The sequence below is a fragment of the Hoplias malabaricus genome, chromosome 11 (assembly GCF_029633855.1).
Source record: "Hoplias malabaricus isolate fHopMal1 chromosome 11, fHopMal1.hap1, whole genome shotgun sequence".
In the NCBI taxonomy this organism is placed as follows: domain Eukaryota; kingdom Metazoa; phylum Chordata; class Actinopteri; order Characiformes; family Erythrinidae; genus Hoplias; species Hoplias malabaricus.
In genome coordinates this window covers 22,130,595-22,150,491 of record NC_089810.1, presented here as the reverse complement: position 1 = coordinate 22,150,491, position 19,897 = coordinate 22,130,595, and the positions used below count along the sequence as shown (strand labels likewise).

General features: G+C 37.4%; 2 protein-coding genes across 4 annotated transcripts; one reads left to right on the top strand and one right to left on the bottom strand.

Moving 5' to 3' along the window:
* Window positions 1-346: 346 nt before the first annotated feature.
* nts (neurotensin) lies at window positions 347-9,674 on the bottom strand. 3 transcript variants are annotated; one of them, XM_066685303.1, is made up of 5 exons: window positions 9,488-9,674; window positions 6,225-6,313; window positions 5,004-5,065; window positions 1,393-1,596; window positions 347-712 (listed from the first exon to the last, which is right to left on the bottom strand). In XM_066685303.1, the coding sequence occupies exons 2-5, from the start codon at window positions 6,283-6,285 to the stop codon at window positions 569-571; spliced, it is 471 nt and encodes a 156-aa protein (XP_066541400.1). In that variant the 5' UTR covers window positions 6,286-6,313; window positions 9,488-9,674; the 3' UTR covers window positions 347-568. The 3 variants fall into 3 exon arrangements, with proteins under 3 accessions (XP_066541400.1, XP_066541399.1, XP_066541401.1); XM_066685302.1 differs by lacking the exon at window positions 9,488-9,674 and having other exon boundaries at window positions 6,225-6,494; XM_066685304.1 differs by lacking the exon at window positions 9,488-9,674 and having other exon boundaries at window positions 1,393-1,593; window positions 6,225-6,494.
* On the top strand, window positions 9,330-18,818 carry rassf9 (Ras association domain family member 9). Its single transcript, XM_066685301.1, has 2 exons — window positions 9,330-9,468; window positions 15,631-18,818. The coding sequence occupies exons 1-2, from the start codon at window positions 9,422-9,424 to the stop codon at window positions 16,913-16,915; spliced, it is 1,332 nt and encodes a 443-aa protein (XP_066541398.1). The 5' UTR covers window positions 9,330-9,421; the 3' UTR covers window positions 16,916-18,818.
* Window positions 18,819-19,897: the final 1,079 nt, after the last annotated feature.

Genomic DNA, 19,897 nt, shown 5'->3' with positions numbered 1-19,897 from the left:
AGTTAACTTAGAAAGCTAACTTCGAAACATCATAGAGTCCAGAGCTTGCAAAGGTTTCTTTAAGAGCAATCATGAAATACTCTCAATTTCACATATTAAGTATGGAACTTATTTTTGAGCTGCATTATCCAGATAAGAATGAATCCATCTGTATACATTATGCAGTGTTTTAATGCATATTTCTTGTGTAGATTATGAACTGTCATCCCCAAGGAAAACCATGGAGAATAGGATTAGTGTGTTTAAAATGATTACTTCCAAATAATGATGTACGTGTGTTGAATGGTTGAAATATTAGTCATTTAATTACATCAGAAGAAAAATAAATATGCATTGAACAAATATAATGCTTTTTTCAAAGAAACAAACTGTATTAGATTGCTGCTTTTATTTACACTCTGCCCTTTTGAGAAAGATAACATGGGACAGGTGTGTGGAGGGAAAAAGTGCTAAAGCATAATGAAATAAAACAGACATGATCGATTACTCTTTAGAGCCAGATTCACTCTGAAAGTAGCCACATATTCACAGAATGTAAAATGTCTTTTTTCAGTGGTGGATAGAGGGGTCAGTAAAGTGAGCTTCGTTTCAGAATATACGGCCTTCTTGCTTTGTTGGTGTGCAGCTGCCTCTTTAGGATATATGGAGATTTTCTTTTCAGGGGGTTCTCGCTGTTCTGATCCAGTTCAAAATATTCCTCACCATAGCGAATCTGAAACACACAGAGTACAAAAAGGCATACTGAATAAACAGCCTCTCCCTCATAAATGTGTGTATGTGTGTGTGGTAATAAGGCAGGTGTAGAAAGGTGTGCTGCAGCTAATGCAGTGTGCCGTGCTCTGATTGCTCATCAGCTCAGTGCTGCTCTGGAGGGTGCTTCAGTGGGATGTGTGTCTGGCAGAGTGTGTACTTATTGAAAAGCCTGAGGATTCACTCTGAAATTAGAGGGCTGTTTTAGTGTTGGTGTGTGATGATGTGTGTAAAAACTACATCTACAAAGTGCAGGCGTGTGTGTCTGTATGCAAGTAAGTGAGTCTGTCTGTGTGTGTCTATTTGTGTTATGAGATATATAGTCCTTTGTAAGACCAGAATTTAGGATAAAGGAAAAACATAAAAATGTCTAGGCCTGTCACAATTTTAACATAATTATTTAATCACAAATATTTTGTGTGTAATATTTAAAATGTTGTCCAGTTTGTTGTGTAGAAGCCACAGATAATCTCATTCCATTTGGAGAACTGACTAAATGTTAAAATATTATAAATAATATCTGCAATTCTTTGCCCATTTTTATAAATAGACAATTACAATCAGATTAAAATTAAACAGCGTGTACTATATTGTTATTTCATAAACGGGTCCCAAAACACTCTCTCTATCTATGTTTCTTACCTCTCTGGGGTGCAGTACTCTGCAGAGGGTTTGGAGGTTGTAGAGATCCTGCAGTGTGTGGCTGATGGAGGTGGTCAGTCTCTGCTCAAAGGCCGCCTGCATTTCCTCTGAGCTCCAGTCCTGTGAAGGTTCACTGAGGCTCCATAGCATTCGACACATGTTCAGCAGAGGCAGCTGCCACACGGGGGCGCTGTGTTTGCTCTGCTTTAACAGAGAAGAGAGAGAGAGAGAGAGAGAGAGAGAGAGAGAGAGAGAGAGAGATTAGTGGATAATGCCACCAAGGTGAGTGCTTTAATATAATATTTATTTATTTATTACATTTATAAAATGTAATGATTTGTAAAACCTAAAAAGCAACCCTCAATTTCAAATTATACAAGGTTTTGTTCCAGCCATTGCACTGTAATGTAAAATGTTGGTTCAAACAATACCCTTTGCTCCTTTTCTATGTGAAAATAAGTGATAAACATCCTTTACAGTGTACACACCTCTGCATACTTTGATGCACAATTGCTGTTTTTTAATGATTTTAATATGTGGAAACTGTGTGGCACAGGCTACATGTATGGCAACTTTAATCTTTCAATATGTTAAACCAAAGCAAATAAACAGAACCTGTCACAAATGTCATATATAAAGCTGTTTCCTGTAGTGGAGGTGGTAAATTATTTGCATATAGAAAATTGACAAAATGTTTGTTCACATGTTTACAGAAAGATAAATTAAGCAAATCAGGCAAGTTAAAAGCTTCTAAGTTCACTAGAGCCAAGACGATTTTACCCATGAGCTGTTAAACTGGTCACACCACCAACAGAAACCAGAACAGGAATAAACACATACTACAGATGGACTGTTACTGATCTAAACCCTGATCCTTACTCAGCATATCTACACACTGAGCTCCATGGGACTGTATGCACACTGCACATATTAACTGCAATACTTTTTGCTTGGACAATAGCGCTGTAAACCTGAATATTAGCTCATTTGCTGAACTGTATACTTTGTTAATATAACATCTGTGATGCTGTCTAAAGTCATCTACTTTAATTTGCACCGGACCTGGTTTACTTTGATATATTTTCACTTCTAACATAAGTACATATTATACACTCTATAAACTCTAGGATTGATGTCAGCTCCTCTACCTGGTACTATAAATTTCATCCTCTACATTCTGACCTAACATTAGTGTTTATTCTTTTAGTTTTACATAAGCCTTTCATACTTTTCATATGGTGGGTTCAGAGCCTACAGAGAATCACTGGTGCAAAGTAGTAACACCCTGGACTGGGCACACCAGTCTTTAGCAGGGCATCACAAATTTACCCAGTCACACACACCTACACATGTGGACAATTTAGCATCATCCAATCCACCTACTTGGATTGTGGAAGAAAACTGGAGCACACAGTGGAAAGCCCTACAGGCACAGGGAGACGTCACCAAACTTCTCACTGACAGGAAAGAATCGAACCCAGGAACTCAGGATCCTGGAACTGTCTGGCTGAGAGACTACCTACTGCATCAACTGACATTTACTGTTTACACAAATGTTCTGAATGTATTGTATATACTTTACAATCTTATATTGGCATAATGACAATAGAGGTGTACTGAATTGATCTGAACTGAACTGAATTCCTTAAAAATGATAATTTCAGTTAAAATTCACATTTCCTTGTCTTCAAAACTCCACCTAAATCTATGAGTGATTTACAAGATTCACAGAAGTCTAACTTCATTTAAGCTTGGCTTGGATTCCAGAAGTCCAATTTAGTGCCATTGACTGTGTGGAACGAACATGAATAATGAAGTGCTCTCGACATGATTAGAAAAAACATTATTGAAATTGAAATATTGTCCGACTTCCTCTTCTATTCAATTGGATTGATTTAAAAAAATAAATAAATAAATATGCAATTATTACAAAACTGCATTTGGTGTTACGTCAGTGAAAGACGGATGTGTTCAGCATGAATGATGTCTTTGTCTCCATTTGAAACATGAGGGATGAGGAAATATTATTGGGTTAACTGTATTTATCACACTCCCTTGAGTCCTCTCATATACAGAATAACTATTAGATGGCAGACGTATATATAAACCTGTATACTTCTACATTTAAATAATGACTTAAACACTTCATAGAGAGTAAGAATGTTCAGTCTGGAGGAACCAATTCTCTTACACGAGTATCTGTAGAATATTGTTCATTATAATGGACTAAACTTCCTGTACAAAGGAATAAACAGGCAAAAAAAACTTTAATTAAAACCAGACATTTACAAAAGGTGCCAACAGGCAGGCACTGGGTTTTGAGTCAATAACCTTTGTGTTCTGTTACTAAGCACTCAAAAAAAGATCAATATTATTGCCTGTGGTAAATAAGTGTATGCTACAGATGCTACAAATTGAGATTAGGTTGAAAAACATTGTAAACATAATCGTTTTTCTAGTATGTGATTTCTTTAGTTTTCAAGGAATGGGGAACTTAAACAAGAGTGGCCGTTTTTAGTCAGTTTACAGTGTTTTTTCTCTAACATAACAGAGGTATGATATGATTTTTCATGAAATTATGATTTAGGACATTGTTACAGAAGGTCTTCCCATGTTCTTATATTTGCTTGCAATTATTACACTTGTTGATGTGTGTACATTTACATTATCTACTACATAGTGCTTGTAGCTTTGTGCTCCTCCATCTGGAATATATCTCGTTTTGTGTTTATATGTATTGCTTTGCTTTCAAATTAAATTAACCTTGCCATGATTTTCAGGTTTTGTGCAAAAACATTTGTCCTAAACAGTGACAAAAGAGTGCAACAAAATTTAGTTGAAATCTAAAAGTTGAAGAACTGCACCCTATGTACATTCTCTAATAATTCAGTTCTTGATTAGATTTCATACAATTACACATTTCCATCCCATGTATGATTTAGAAAATCAGCCTCAGATAAGCAAATATTTCTAGACATTAATGCAATGGCTGATACAAGGTGACATGATGCTGGGGCTTACATCAAAATCTCCACCCGCAACTGTTATTGTAAATTGCTGCTTAATGGACCAGCAACAGGCAGCTGTGCATGATCATAGGCATGTCCCCAGGCTCATGCTCATAAAGCCCTGTTTTTCACTATGGTTTTATTGCACTGCCCTTGGATTAAGTACCACTGACTTGATCCAAGGGCAGTAAAACAATCTCTTTGAATCTGTAGGTGTCCTGATGCAGAGTCTAGTAATCTGTGGTAAATAAGCCAAATTCCCAAGTTAATATATTTAAATATTTAATCATAAACAAAATAAAAATTCATTCATTCCTATTCTATGCTGCTTCATGGTTCGCTTCGTGAAAGTGTCCACAAGAGTGAATGTCAGTGTATGTTGCCCTGCACAAAAGTCCAGCTTTTGTGACTTTCTGTTAAAGGTTAGGTCAACAGATGAGAGACTTCCTGCTGATTCCTAAGCCTTTAAACTCATTCTCACTGCAAATGACTGTTTAGCATTTCAGTCACACCTCTCACTGTGTGAATATTTAAGGCTTGAACTGGTGGTATTTTATTTGTCTGATGATGAGTAGTGCAAAAAAAAAAAAAACATCACTGTACCTCTGCAGAGAAGAGACTGCTCAAGATCTCCTCATCTATTGCATCCTTTCTTTCGTCAACATCTGAAATGAAATAACAGCCATAAATATTTTAACAGATAAATCCTGTCCAAACTACAGACCATAGAAACACATGATAAAAAAAGAGCACAAATGAAGTATGAAGGACCAGGCAAAGGTTATATTTGAAAATTAGTTTAATTTAACATGCATTAATTAGTTTAAATTAACTCCCTTTGCAGTCCTCGGTACAAATCAAATAAACTTGCTCTATTTCCAGCTTCGGAGAACATGTTCAATACATAGGTACAAGCAGTTATTAAAGCAAAAGACACTGCAGACTCTGAACCATGTCTTTGAGATTTGTATAAGATAGAACATATTCCGAATCTTCAGTTGCAGCGTTCACGTTTAAATTTATGAGTTGAGTTTCTTGTTTTGTTGCTGTTTAAGTGTTAAGGTTATGTTCACGCCCATTCTTTCAGCACACAAACCAATCAAATAATTCAGCATATTTACCCCTCTGTCTCTCTACCTACTTGAGTAAATCTGTAGATGAAGATTAAATACCAGTTCAACAAGGTGTTCAAAGTGAGCCATGGAAGAAAGTTAACTATAAAATATTCTCTCAACATTAAATCTAATTCACATTACGCCATATGCAATGTAATGTAAATATAACGTATTATCTGCTTGTTTTTTTTTCATAAATAATCTGTGAATACTTTCTGTAGTGTTGACTGGAATGTTTCTGTGAATTTCTTATTAAAAAGTCTCTCTATTAATACAATCTCTTTTCAAATGTATGAGTCCTTAACCTCACACATAGGTTCTAGTCCTAAGAAGGAGTAATATTAGTTAACAAAACAACCACTATGACTTATATCAGTGGTTCCAGTTGCCGAGCTGGCAATATGCAGACATTTATTTGTGCAAATTAAACAAATATTAAATATGCTTTTCCTTAATCTAACATTAGGTGTATACTTATAAACAAAATGATCACTTTGGCTTTAATTGATCATCGTGCAAAATCCGTTCATTTCGTTTAGTCTAGTTTTTTCTAGTCAGTTGTTTGAAAAAATCAGGGTAGTAAAACTAAATCATTCAAAAATAGGTTTAAATATGAACTTATGAGTAAAATTAAGTGTAATATTTCACTGAAAAAACACAAACCGAGACTAAGTGAATTGTGAAATAGTGACCTGACTGAAATTCCTACCTGAGCAAAGTCCATTGCAGATCAAACAGAGGAACACCACGAAGGTTACCTGCACCTGCATCTTGCTGACAGTCCTGCACACTTCACAGCTTTAGGCCAGGCCAGAGTCCATAAGGTTAAGTGTCGAGGAGGGAGAGAAAGAGTGGAGAGAGTCAAACAGAGTGAGGGTGAATGAGGGAGAGGCAGAGAGTGAAACTGAGAGGAGTTTGGAGAGAAGTGGTCCAGCAGGGACTTTACTCTTGGTTTCTTATCCAGTCTGAGATCTGTACGTTCTCTAGCTTGTTCAGGAATCAACTGAGGACCAGTGGGCTCCATTCCCCCAGTATATAAGCACTGGAGTGATGTCACAGGAGCTGCTCCATTACACCTCCCCCTCCCCTCTCTACCGCTCCCCATCTTTCCCCACGACTCTTCCTCTCTTCATCAGCCCCTGCTCATGACGACATCAGATGACACCACTTTGGTCACTTAGTCGACTGACGTCAAAACTTCCACACCCGCTCATCTGATTCGCATTTCTCCTTTTTTGGGTGTGAAAGGCTTCTGGGAGTTTTAGATTTGTCACTGAAGGAGGTATGATCAAAGGAGTGAAAGTAGAGAACTGGGGTGAGCTGTTTACGTTCATTTTTTTTGAAGGTTGTAAACTGGAAACATGAATATTTTATAAGTATATAACTATTACAAGAAAGTGAATCATTAATTCAGATTAAGATGTGACTGATGATTAGAAGATGGCATGCCATTTCCACTTCCACATGTTTCATGTTTGTTTAATTATTTTTATTTTTAAACATGGAATTAGCAGAAATAAAATAACAGACAACTTTTAGATACAATTTGTTGTTAAAACATGTTAAGAATTTTATTTTTTTTAATGAAAGTGTTGATTGCGTTATTGTTTGTAAGTAGACGGGACATTATATTATAATGATGTATAATAATTTATTAAATAGGTAGTTTTTTTTGGGTTTTTTTTGTCAATGAACAAATGGAAAAAGGGCTCCCCCCAGCAATGAATAAATTTGGATAATACGAATAAATAAGTGTAGATCTGAATCTGTCTATACAAAATATAAACCAAATGTAAATACATTTCAAGATATACATAATGAGATTTTTCAGTATTGTATATTATAGCTGCTCCGGTTTCCTCCCACAGTCCAAAAACACACGTTGCAGGTGGATTGGCGACTCGAAAGTGTCCGTAGGTGTGAGTGTGTGAGTGAATGTGTGTGTGTGTGTCTGTGTTGCCCTGTGAAGGACTGGCGTCCCCTCCAGGGTGTATTCCCGCCTTGCGCCCAATGATTCCAGGTAGGCTCTGGACCCCCCGCGACCCTAAATTGGATAAGCGGTTACAGATAATGGATGGATGGATGTATAGTATAGCTAGTATAGTGTCTATTTATATATAAAAATATCTAAATGCTTAAGACTAAGTCCATGTAAAATTCTACAGGTTTCAAGATATTGCACATAAAATAGTGTCTATTAATATGACTATTATGCAAATGCAATGACAGTTTTAATCAGTATCTGGGCAAAAACAGTGTTATCAGTATCTGTATCTGAGCAGCGGTTTTAACTTCCACTACTGGCAATGGAGGTTATAATTTTAATTCTAGATTTTTTTACTCATTGGTCCCCCACTGGACACTGCTGTCTTATAGAAAGATTACCTCAGACCATGTAGAAAGAAACATAAAACCTTCCTATCTAAAATGCTGAGTTACTGTGCTGAATACATTCTTGCAGGATAGAATGAGGACCTACACTGCTGAATGAACCCCTGAAGTGTGTATGGAAGTAAGAGGAAAAGCTGCAGAGCAGAATGAACACCCACTGCTGTGGTCAAAAACACTGCTCCTGCAGATATTTTTCCTGCAGTTTAGAACCAGCATGCTTTCAACTTACTACCTCTTTCTGACCAGACATTGATGCAGCCAAATAGAGGCTTCTAAAGAAATGAATTCCCTGGAGTGGGTGAAGCAAACAGACTGACACTGCACTCTGCAGGAAGGTATATCTTTAGGAAGAGGGCTTGTGACAACTGATCCACACTGTTGCATTAATTCCTAGTGTAGAAGAATAAAAAACGGACCACATACAATGTTGGATGACATGGTGGTGCAACTGGCAATATCACTGATAACATTCAGAGGTCCTGGGCTTGATCCACTCCTGTCTGTGACAAATTTGGTATGTTCTCCTTGCATAGGTTTCAGAGTGCTTCAGTTCCAATCCTCAATACAAAAACACATGGACTGGCATCTGGTCTAGGGTGTGTTCATTGGGCCCAGTGCTTCCATTTAGGGTAGACAACCCTGAACAGGATTAAGTGGTTACAAAACATGAATATAAATATATAAATAAATAAATGAAAAAACAGTGTTTTTGTTGCTGCCAAATTGGGTATTATACAGCAGAAGTGAATAAGGCTAGGGATATTATACTCATTACAATTGCAACATGTGACTGTTGTATGTCTATTTTCTTTAGGAATAGGCTGATTATTTTAGTGCTAAAACTTTTTCCTGATTTTTTCCTATTTATTTTTATTTGCTTAATTTAAGGACACGACTTGCTGTTGCAACTTTGTAGGAATTTGAAAATAAATGCCACTGGGCAATTTGTAACTTATTTAGACTGAATGTTTGCAGTAAAACAAAAAAATAAGTAGCATATTGGCACATTTTATATTTAATTTTCTTTCTCCATGTTAAACTTCCCAGAAGTGGAGCTGTACATATTCTGATTCTGGCAGTGATCCAGATGCTACTGGAGACTTGACTCTGGCTCAGTGCAGGCTGAGATTAGTAGAAATATTGTGCTGTAAAGCTATTAACTTCATACTTGTGTTGAGCTCTGACACTAATAAGAGATTATATCTTGTTTATTCTTTTGAACCCTGTAGTTGTTCGGTGTTTTCCCCCGAAACTCTTCATTAAAGCAGGTAAAGGTGCTGAGGGTCGTTGCGAGATGGTGTTTACCGCCCTCCGTTAGGTCACCTCCCCTCCGCGCTCTGGGACGGCCCTCGGCTCAGTGTAGACGGCCCCTCTGTTTTTACGGCTCCCCTCACAAGTTTTACAACTTTTTCCCACAGAGTCCTCCGGCTCCGGTCAGAGTCAGAGAGAATACCTCCTCTTCTTCTCACCATGGAACCGATCTGAGAGCTTTTAACTTCACTGAGCCACTGAAAAATGGCGCCATTCGGACGAAACTTTCTGAAAGCGCGCTTGAAAAACAGGTAGCTCATATTTCCTCACCTTTTCCATTTTTTACTTGCCTCTTCTTCAAGGGGTTTAAACACAAAAGAGATAGGGGAGTTAAAGGAAACATCTCTTTTCTGTTAACGATTTGAAAGGACTTGTTTGTCTCCTAATTTGTACTCTGTGTATGTCTATTGCATGACTGCTGGAGCTGAGAGAATCCTGTCGCTAACACAATAGAGAAATGCCTCTGCTATTGTAACCAGAGACACTGCATACAGTACAGTGTTGTTCAAGTGTCTGGGCGCCAAGAGTCGAGTTACCAGGGTGCTGTTGTTCAGCTCACATGGAGGGAGGGAGAGGGAGAGGGAGAGGGAGAGAGAGAGAGAGAGGAGAGAGAGAGAGAGAGAGAGAGAGAGAGAGAGAGAGAGAGAGAGAGAGAGAGAGAGAGAGAGAGAGAGAGAGAGAGAATATACACTTAAATTAAATAATATCATCTGACATAATCTAAGGAAGCTTTCAGCCTCGTTTTATCAGAATGTTGACAAAAAAATGACAAAAATACCATAACATCATGACAAAAATATCATTTTCCTGATGTATGACAGTGAATTATTTGCACACTAAAAAACTTAGATCAATCTGCTTTTTCTTGATATTGTGAGGTTTTTGTTTGTTTTATATATATTACACTCAACATTGCACACACTGTCATGTGCTTTTTTTAATGAAAAATGTTTGGCCATTGTTTCTGCTGGCAATATACACAATACGATCAACAAAATATTTATCACAATGACTGGTATATCATCATATTTCCCACCTCTAAACATAATAGCCTTGTGAGAAAACAGGCCTTGTTTGAGCATACACTGTTATTGTGGTTTCATCTTTTTAAAATACAAAGAGAATGTTTGGTTCTTATGTGGAGGGATCCTGTCATCGACACCCATATAATTGCTTTTGCAATTTCCTTAAGTGGCTTGGTTAACTTTTGATGTCCCTGTGGCTCCATTTTGGGCCTGAGGATTGTTTTGTTTAGTCTTTAAGTGGTTATTGTGGTATACATAAAAGTCCCGTCTATACCTAATAGAGTTAGCTTCATTAGTTCTCTTAAAAAGGTTTGTAGACCACATCATTTTTTTTTTAAACCAATAGAGAATAATACAGAGGGCTAGTTTTCTGAGAGGGCTAGAACTATAGAATATTACTGTGAGGATTTGAAATCATTCAGCTGCAAGGACATTACTGGGGTCAGGTACTAATTTTGGATTGAATTAATTGAATTATTTCTGAATTAATTATGGATCACAAACACTACTCTACCTCATCCCAAAGCTGTTAGCCTAGATAGTGTTTCATCAATCCAGAGAACACTGTTCCAGAGTTCCACCAGCTCAGTGCTGGGGAGTTTTATAACCCTCTATCTCACACATGGCATTGGCAATGGCAACCTTAGACTTCTGAGGCTTCTTCAGATCACTCCACTCCATTGGCTGTGTTTATCTTTTAGATATTATTGATAAGAATATATAATAATCTGGGATCAAAATGCTAATGGCAATGTTAACACTGGATCTTATCATCTATCAGAATTCTTTTGAACTGCCTACTCCACATACTACAGGCCTATTCAGGAGCCCTTTAAGAATGTTTTATGCTTTTGTATGTTACAGTATGATGGGCTTAAAAGCATCAGCACAGACTGTAATTATCTTGAGTGTGTTCAGATGGAAAATAGATCAGAGGTAACTAAACTCCTATCGTCTGCTATTTCATGTGGTGCATGAAGGCTGTCTCCAGTGTGGTGTGTCGTTTGGTTCATTGACGTGTTTGCTTTATGAATGCTGTGGATATGTTTTGGAATGGTCCATCACACCCAGGCTTTGAAGTAAATCACTGCTTTGGCTCCCATGGTTATTATACATGCTATATTATACATCTCTCTTGTCGTCAGTGTGTCAGTCATGTGCCAGTGGGCATTAGTGTTTATTTTATAAGCAATATGATACACATTGTTTTGACAGTCAAATTACCACTATGCTGATACATATAATTGTGACAGTACTTTAAAGTGTTAGCCAATTGAATATTTGCCATCTAAATTGGACTGATCACACTGTAGTAAGAGCAGAATTGATGCAGTGGCAAATTCGTATTTGCATTATTCACAGCATAATCCCAAGTGTAATTAAATCTTGAATCAAATGTAAATTTGTGTTTGGCTAAGTTCAGTACCTCTGCAAGTGTTGATTCTGTTCTGTAGATGTGAATTTACCACTACAGGTGTGGGGATTTTGCCATACTCACAGGATGGATGGGGTTGTTTTGACTTCATAGAGATGCCTATCTATAAAAGAAGTCTTGCAAAAGATCAATAAGCCATGATGTGTATACTCACCAAAATCCTCAGCTTCTTAATAGAAGAGTCAGGAAATACAAGAAAATCATTTCTTGCTCATAATGTCACTGCAGGTTAATTGGCTGGCAAATCAGTCGGTTATTTACATATCCATGCAAAATCATCCATATTTAAAAAAGTAATTCCCTCATTTACTTATAAATTCTGCTTAAATATTTAAGCGTTTAACATTTCACATGAAACAGAGCAGCATGCAGGTGCAGGTTGTTGAAAGACAAAACAGAGATAAAAATCTTTCAGCAAAGTTATCAAAGTGTGTGTTCACTGATGGTTTTGAACAGTAAATTTAAAGACTATATTTACATTATTGCATTAAAATGTATGGTTTCTATTAGTACAAATCATTGATTTCTCTAGATGTAGAACAGTTTACATCTCTTAATGACTTTGTTTACAAATATACATAGATTTACTGACAGTTGCTCCAAAAAAAATACATTTCCAAAGTTTATAATTAGGATCACATCAGTTTGGGCAGATAATTGGTTCTAAACTTATTTAATCTAGTCTTGGTTTTAGACCTATATAAGTATCAGGCCTGGTATCACAAATCCCTTGTCATTTACTGTAGGTTAATATTGTTTGATTGAAAGAAAAACAGTGTAGATGTCCTGTTTTTGTGTTTCTTTTTGGAGACCTGATTGGAAAGTTTGTGTAATTCCTGAAAATGGCTTTCAATTTGTAGTCTTCTGAATTACCTTGTATTTTCTGAGCAATGAATAACAGTTTTTCCCTCATACAAACTTTATCACACATCTTTCAGGATTTAGTCTGTTTCCTACAGGTTGCTGAGTATTGTTCAGTGTACCATACAAATGGCATTTGTTCCTTCTGCTCTGTGGACAGGCACAATGTCGGCTCTGGACGAGTATACTGTTGCTGTGTACCATTCTCAGTGTAGGTCTCTAATGGTCACCAGCCCGACAGTGTTTGTTTTGTGAGAAGGGAAGCACAGGGCACAGTTTATTTCACCTTCACTTAGTTTATCAGGCCCTAACAGGAATAGATTAACCTAATCTGCATTCCACAACAGTCTAATTTATAAGAATACTTGTTTACACAAATGCAACTGCTCTCTGTGGAAGTCTGTGGAATTCACCTGTTGACTTTTTGGTTACAAAGTATTCCATATAGGATTTTCTTTCTATCTATAAATGCCTATTTTTGTTTTGATAGTTGCATAGAAATGGAATGCAGATTTTTTTCCATAACCTCACAATGCATAAACTTGGAGGCAGGAAGTGTGTAACAGGATGCTGCTGGTGTCCAGTGATTTTCACACAAAACAAACACAGGTGCTTCCACCTCCCCCCATTTGTTAATTTCCTGTACAGATGGGGGCTCTGAAAATGTTGAATAGATCTCTGGCATTTTAAATGTTTAAATGTGTTTCTTTGTTAAAAAATGTGTATGTTCGACTGTTGTTTCCATCTTTTTTACATCTGATTTACTGTGTACTGTTCTCTTGGATGAGCTAAGGTAGTCAGATTACCCCATATAATTTACTGTGAGAGATTGTCACAGTGTGTGCACATACAAGCTATCATTAACTGCTGGGAGATGGCTGACTCCCACTATGATGTCAGGTATATGACAGCACTTTGCCAATGTTGCGGCACATGCTTTACCAGGATTAGTTAGGATTATGAGTAGTAGCTCATGCTGTGAGCCATGTTATAATTAAACGTCTGACATTTAACTTGACATCTAATCAGTTCTGATATACTTAGATCATTTTACTTGTGCAATAACATGACATTGACTTATGATATCAGGCATTGTTTTCGTGCTGTCTGTCCATGGATTATGGACATTAATTAATAAACATGATCCATTTCACAATTATGTGAATATTTTAATATTTTTGTAACAGGGAATAGGGATATATCGTAGGGATGCCTCAGTATGGGACCATGGAAATACCTGATTTTTTTATATACATATCTGCCAATGTCAACAGACAAATATTCATAAAATAAAATAAAAACTTGGACTTGGTTATATAAATAAATTGAATTCGTATATCAAATGCTTTTATTTCTGAAATAAAGGCAGTTCTTTCTGGTTGTTTACATTCAGAAGCTCTACACCTTTTAAGGTGGAATGGTGTGTTTGAGGGGAAACACCTTGTTTGTACATGGCTGAAGCTTGTCTGTAAATTTTTATTCATTGTTTAATTTCCACAGAAACTCATTTGTAACTCAAATTGTTTAGTTTTGTAGCACTTTAAACAGCAGAAATATGTCAGTATTACCAACCTGTGGAGCAGGAATACATCTGAGTTTGTGCATTTCAACATTTGGAGTTCTCTCTGGTAAATAAAATCTCCAGATGAGAAAGCCTAGCATACCGGCCCAAGACTCATTTAAAGACACTGGTGCTTCATAAACATATCAGACCGGTTTCAAGCACTCAAACAGAGTGGAAAGCTAGCAAATAGTGAGGAAACATCTGAATTTTATAAAAATGTATTTGATTACAATCGAGAATGTCACCTTTAATAGTCAAACATTACTTACACCTGCTGCTTCTCTGAGTACAATACATGCGTCATCAAATATCAGTTCCACTATTTGTCAAATCCAAACACTTGTCAAATGCATTCATTTTTATTTATTAAGTATTAATTAATCTGCTGATGTTGTGGTGCCACACACAGTTCTACTACAGACAAAATCTGAACATTTCTCTCCATTACTGCGCCCTCTCAGTAAGTATCAGAGGAGGCAACACCACTGTGCATTTCATTAAGTAGTCCTAGACAGTCTCTTTTGTGTGCTGGTGATATGTCAAGTTGTTTGCTTTGTGAACAGCTCAGGTATTTACTTGGCTCAATTGAACTCTCAGGGTCTTCTAACCATTAACCAAGCACTTGTGGGTTTGCATACGTATTGCATTCCATTGGGGTCTATTATCAAGCACTCACACAATATACCACTTGTGTTTTTTTCTGGCATGAGGAAACTGGAGATATTGTTGTGCCAGAATAAATCTGACAAGGCTGGATCAACAAACAATTGCAAAAGTCCAGTGGGCAGGGATTTTGTTGTGGAATCAGGGTAAAGTAGAAATGTGGACAAAAAGGGGATTTGTAATATCATTGGGACTTGTTCATACACACTCAGACGTTGCCTGAAATTTATGCCCAACAATAGTGCAGTGGGTTTCATTTTAAAATTCCCAGAAGCAGTGAAAAAATAATCAATGCTATACATTTGCTGCCTGTAATACTTGCTTCTACAAGAAAGTGAAAAGAAAATGCACTGGTCCATATATTTGCTTTATCTTTGCTTTTTTTTTTAAAGTTTACAGTATATAATTTACAAAACATTGTTTTCCTTTTATGCCATTTTTGTTGTTACTGCCAATACTAATGGATCAAAGGAAACCATATTTGAAACACTAAAGTAAAAACTCATTAAAGATAATGATCTGTCTGTTAATGCCATCTTCAGCAAAATACTTTGTCATTTCAAAATGTTACACACCAGTGCCATAGATGATGTTTTGAAATAACTGTCTACTGCCCCATTAGTGAATTGCTCTAAGTCTACAAAAAGACCGTTGACAGTTCCTTTCACATGGCATTTTAATGACTTCTTATTGTCTTGGACATGATTGCAGTGCTGTTTTTGACTACTGCTTTCTCAGTGAAAATGTTTGTGGTAAAAACAGAGGATGTTTGTATTCAAGCTGTTCACTCATCTGTTTCCTTGCAGATAATAAATGTCTTCTAAAAATGCCTCAGATATATTAATAACATAATTATTTTTTCTAGGTCCAAGGATGCAGAGGAGACACCAGGGAAGGAAATCCAAGTGTTGGTGTGCCAAGAAGAGAAAGTTGTCTGTGGTGTCACCAAGCATACAACTTGTGCTGATGTTGTTCAGGCTTTATTGGATGACCATAAGACCATACCTGAAAGTAAAAGGCTCCTGCATGGAGAACCGAAAGAGTTCTGTCTGCTGGAGCGGTGGAAGGGTTTTGAGAGGCCTCTGCCCCCTCTCACCCGTATCCTTCGTTTGTGGAATGCTTGGGGTGAGGAGAGGAACTTTATTCAGTTTGTCTTGGTGAAGACCAGTGATTTTGTACCCTCCTCCACCGGTGCCAAGAGGGCCACAAAGTCCCGGATGAGCAGGTCTAGGAGATGGGAGCAAGGTCCAGGTCAGTATGCAAAGACACTTCCTGTAGAGCGTCAGAAACGCATGGTGAAGAAGGCCTTCCGCAAGCTGGAAAAGATGCAAAAAGGAGGATGGGCAGAGGGTTCAGAGGAAATTGACAAAATGGTGCAGCTGCTAATCTCCCAGGACCACACCATTCGACAGCAGATGCATCAAATGAGAGAACTGGACCTGGAGATCCAGGAGATGGAGCACCAACTGAAGGACAGTTCCTTATCTGGCTCAGACCTTTGCAATAGTTCTGATGAACCCTTGCTGTCTTTGTCTATGTTCCAGTGTGAGGATCAACTGCAGGACTATCTTTACACAAGTGATGGCGTTGAACAGCTGGACCTACAGGTGCGCCGGCATCAAGAACTCATTGATCAGCTGTCCAGAGACATTGACTCTGAGCTGCAAAGAACCATCTTGACAGTAGACTCTGTTGAGCTAGAAGGGGCAGCAGCTGCAGGTCCTGCATTGGATCTGAACCCAGTCACCTCTTTGTCTTCTGAAGAACTTTTAGAACTACAAGGCTTGCAGGTAGAGCTGGAGCTGAGTATGAGAGCAGGAGTTTCCCTCCTTGCCCAGACCCAGGATATGGAGAAACAGCTGCAGCAAAACAGCACACTGCTGCAGTCCAGGAACCAGGAGTATCAGCATCTCGTTTCCCAGCTCAGATCACTGCAGATAGAGGACTGCCCTGAACTTCCTAGCCCTGTGTCCCTGAAGAGCCCAGTCAGGGCTGGAGTCTCTCAGCTAACAGTAGAGAAGCTCAGGCAGAACCTTTCTCCTGTTGATGTTACAGACACAGACTCAGACACTGGCATAAGCTCCACTCACAGTCAGGACTCATTGTCTCCTTGTGTTGACAGGCCACCACCACTAGACACTGATGTGTGACAGGGATTGTACTCCATCTGAAGGAAACACATGAGAGAATACATGTCTGGAGACATCACTAATGGAATATACTTTAAATGAGCGTGGGAAAATCAACTTTTTTTAAGTCAAAGTTTGAGTGATGAGAAAAAAAAACGCTGTAGTTCTTTTGCCAGAAATGTCTGACTAGACAAAAGCCACAAAGCCATGGATATAAGTTAATATTTGCTTAATCTTAAACGCATGGAGTCTCACCATAAGAAAAACATTAAACATTGTGTCACATGTGCAGAGAACACACTACAATACATAAAAAATACATTAACTCCTGTAGGAAAATCATTCCTACTTTTATACTTAGTTCATACTGGACAGCAGTATGAACAGTATGTTGGGGTAGATTACTCAGAAATGGTAATCTTGTACTAATCACTTTTCTCAAACTGTAATGGAATTAATTTTCTCATTACTTCCTGAGCAAACTAATCTAATCACTTGTTCCTCCTACACTCATAAGAACGGTGTTACCATTTGCTGTCACTCTTGTGTAATCCTCAAGGGTACATATTTGAACCTTTTAATTAGGGAACATAATTGTACCTTATTCTATCATAATTGTAAATTTTAAAATTGTGTTGATTTAACATGCCGCATTTCACCTCCTGGGCTTATGTGGTTTCATTTTACACAGTTTTATGATTTTCTTCTTGAGAATGTAGTTTTAGGGAATACGTCTGGATGTTAAAACCACTGTTGTTCCTTTTAAATGTGCATTTACACTGTTTGTACCTGTATCTCTACCATACCTTTTTCAGGGAGTGTACATTGCTTTGTAAATCCCATTAATGTTGATATCAAAAGAAAAGTATCGCAGAAGCATCAATAGTTCTTTACAGAACAATATCGATCACAGTAAATATCATTTAAAAGGAATGTCATCATCACTGCTTTTGAACATGGCAAATTGTTTAAAATTATAAACAGTTGGTGTTCCTTGACACATCAGAAACAGTGTAATTTTAATATGGCTCCTTATATGTATTCTCAATAATACATCATGTCGAGCCTCACAAGACTACATGAGACCAAATGCAAAATTCACTTTTTCAGGCAGCTTGACCAAGTATTTCTTTTTTTTAATTCACTTTTATTCATAGAGCTGTGTCCTGGACTTAAGTTTCTAGCCAAAAAGAAATTTGAAACCTCTGCAAGTTAGCACTGTTACCACTGTGTGCCTTCCAAATCAGCAAAGGGAGCAATCATTATTCCCTGTATCTCAGTAGAGTTCATGCTGTTATCTACCTATCTCTTTTTAAGATCAGGCATTGATCAGGCATTAATACATCAGCTTGGATTACTGGTGCTGTTTATAAACAGTAAGCTTTTCATGATATTACAAAGAGAGCTCTAGGAATTGAATTCTATAATATCACACCCCCCATTGGTTGAAGATAATTCAGTGAAAATTGCTCCCAGGTTTGATCTACTGATATTTATTAAGGTCACACTAGGTGTTCTTAGGTGTTTCTATACATTGTATGCTTTGCTGTAGGCATTTTGACCCTTACTTTGTTTTGAATGTAAGTATTTGAGGCCATTAGCCATACCAAAATGCTTATCAATGTTAGAAGAACTGTTTTATATTAAAACATGTCCCTGGAAGATTGTAGAATTCATTTATCAAAGTTTTTTTTTTTTTAAAGAAATCCTTAAATTTGCATCATGAATATTTTTCATAAATAAAAATTGTGTAGCCTATTTCATAAGCTATGGTGTGAAATAATAACTGTAGGCACACATAGTAGATATGATATAATTTCATGTGATTTTGAATAAGAAAAAATATATTTATTTGTATTGAGTTTTATTTAATATGACCCACAGTTTCAAAAATGTATTCTCTCATACAGATGAGTTTAAATTTATGTACATATAAAATTACTCTGCTTCTTCGAGGCTGTTTTTAAAAATTATTTTCATGATATTTTCCCAATAAAATATTTCTATAAAATGGCATTTAGTTTTTCATTGTGGCCTCTTGTATGCACAGGGTGTTATGTTATTCTTTTAGTCACAGTCAGAGATGAAATGTTATATAAAACATGGGTATGGGTATGATGATGAGGGTTTAAATGGAGAAAACCTTTGTAGACTTCTTGAGTTGGGGCCTGTGAGAGATATCTGAGCTACTTTGCTCAAAGAAAATGCCTCGTTGTCTTCCTCTCAAAATGATCAAAAGGCCAAGGTGATCCATTAAAATCCCATCTCATTGCGATATAATTCAGCTCTCTTCCCCTCCTGACAAACCAAAGGTTCCAGTGTGTTATTTGGTTAACATGCTCTATGACTAAACACAATAGAGATAGTTAAAATAATCTTTTTATAATGCAAATCAGTTTTATAAATGGCACAGCAATCACAGCAGTGAGAGGGCCTTGGTTTTCCACTTAGGCCTAGCATTCTTGAAAGAATATTAATGAGATCTGACTTCATTATGATCGCTATGGATTTTTAGTGCCGTACTGTGATAATCGCACTAATTTTCGTCTCGGTGGTGATCAGATGATGGAGAGTTGGCATGCCCCCTGCAGGGTGAAGTTCCTCAGTGCCAGCTTAAGTCAGAGATGTCTCATCATGCCACCAATACCATGGCGACTTGTTTACCTCTACTGTGCATTCAGGAGGAACAAGAGGCCTGCCAGGACTCAGTCATGTTGCAAAATGGCCGTAATTACTTTGCTGAAAACTGCAATTACTGCCTCTTTTTATCTCCCTCTGCTGCTGTGGTAGCTTCTTCAGCACTAACAATTACTTGGGCCGAGTCCCATAAACAGTCATTTGAGATGGAGCTTTCGAAGAGCCACCTCTTGGGTTAGAGTGCAGCTGCTAGCTTTGGAGGCTAGTTGTTAGCAAACGTATTAAGAGAGTCCCAAAACACTGAAAGTGGTAATTGCTGAAACGTGGAGCTACTGTGTTTAAATGATTTTATCTCAAGCGGTGAGT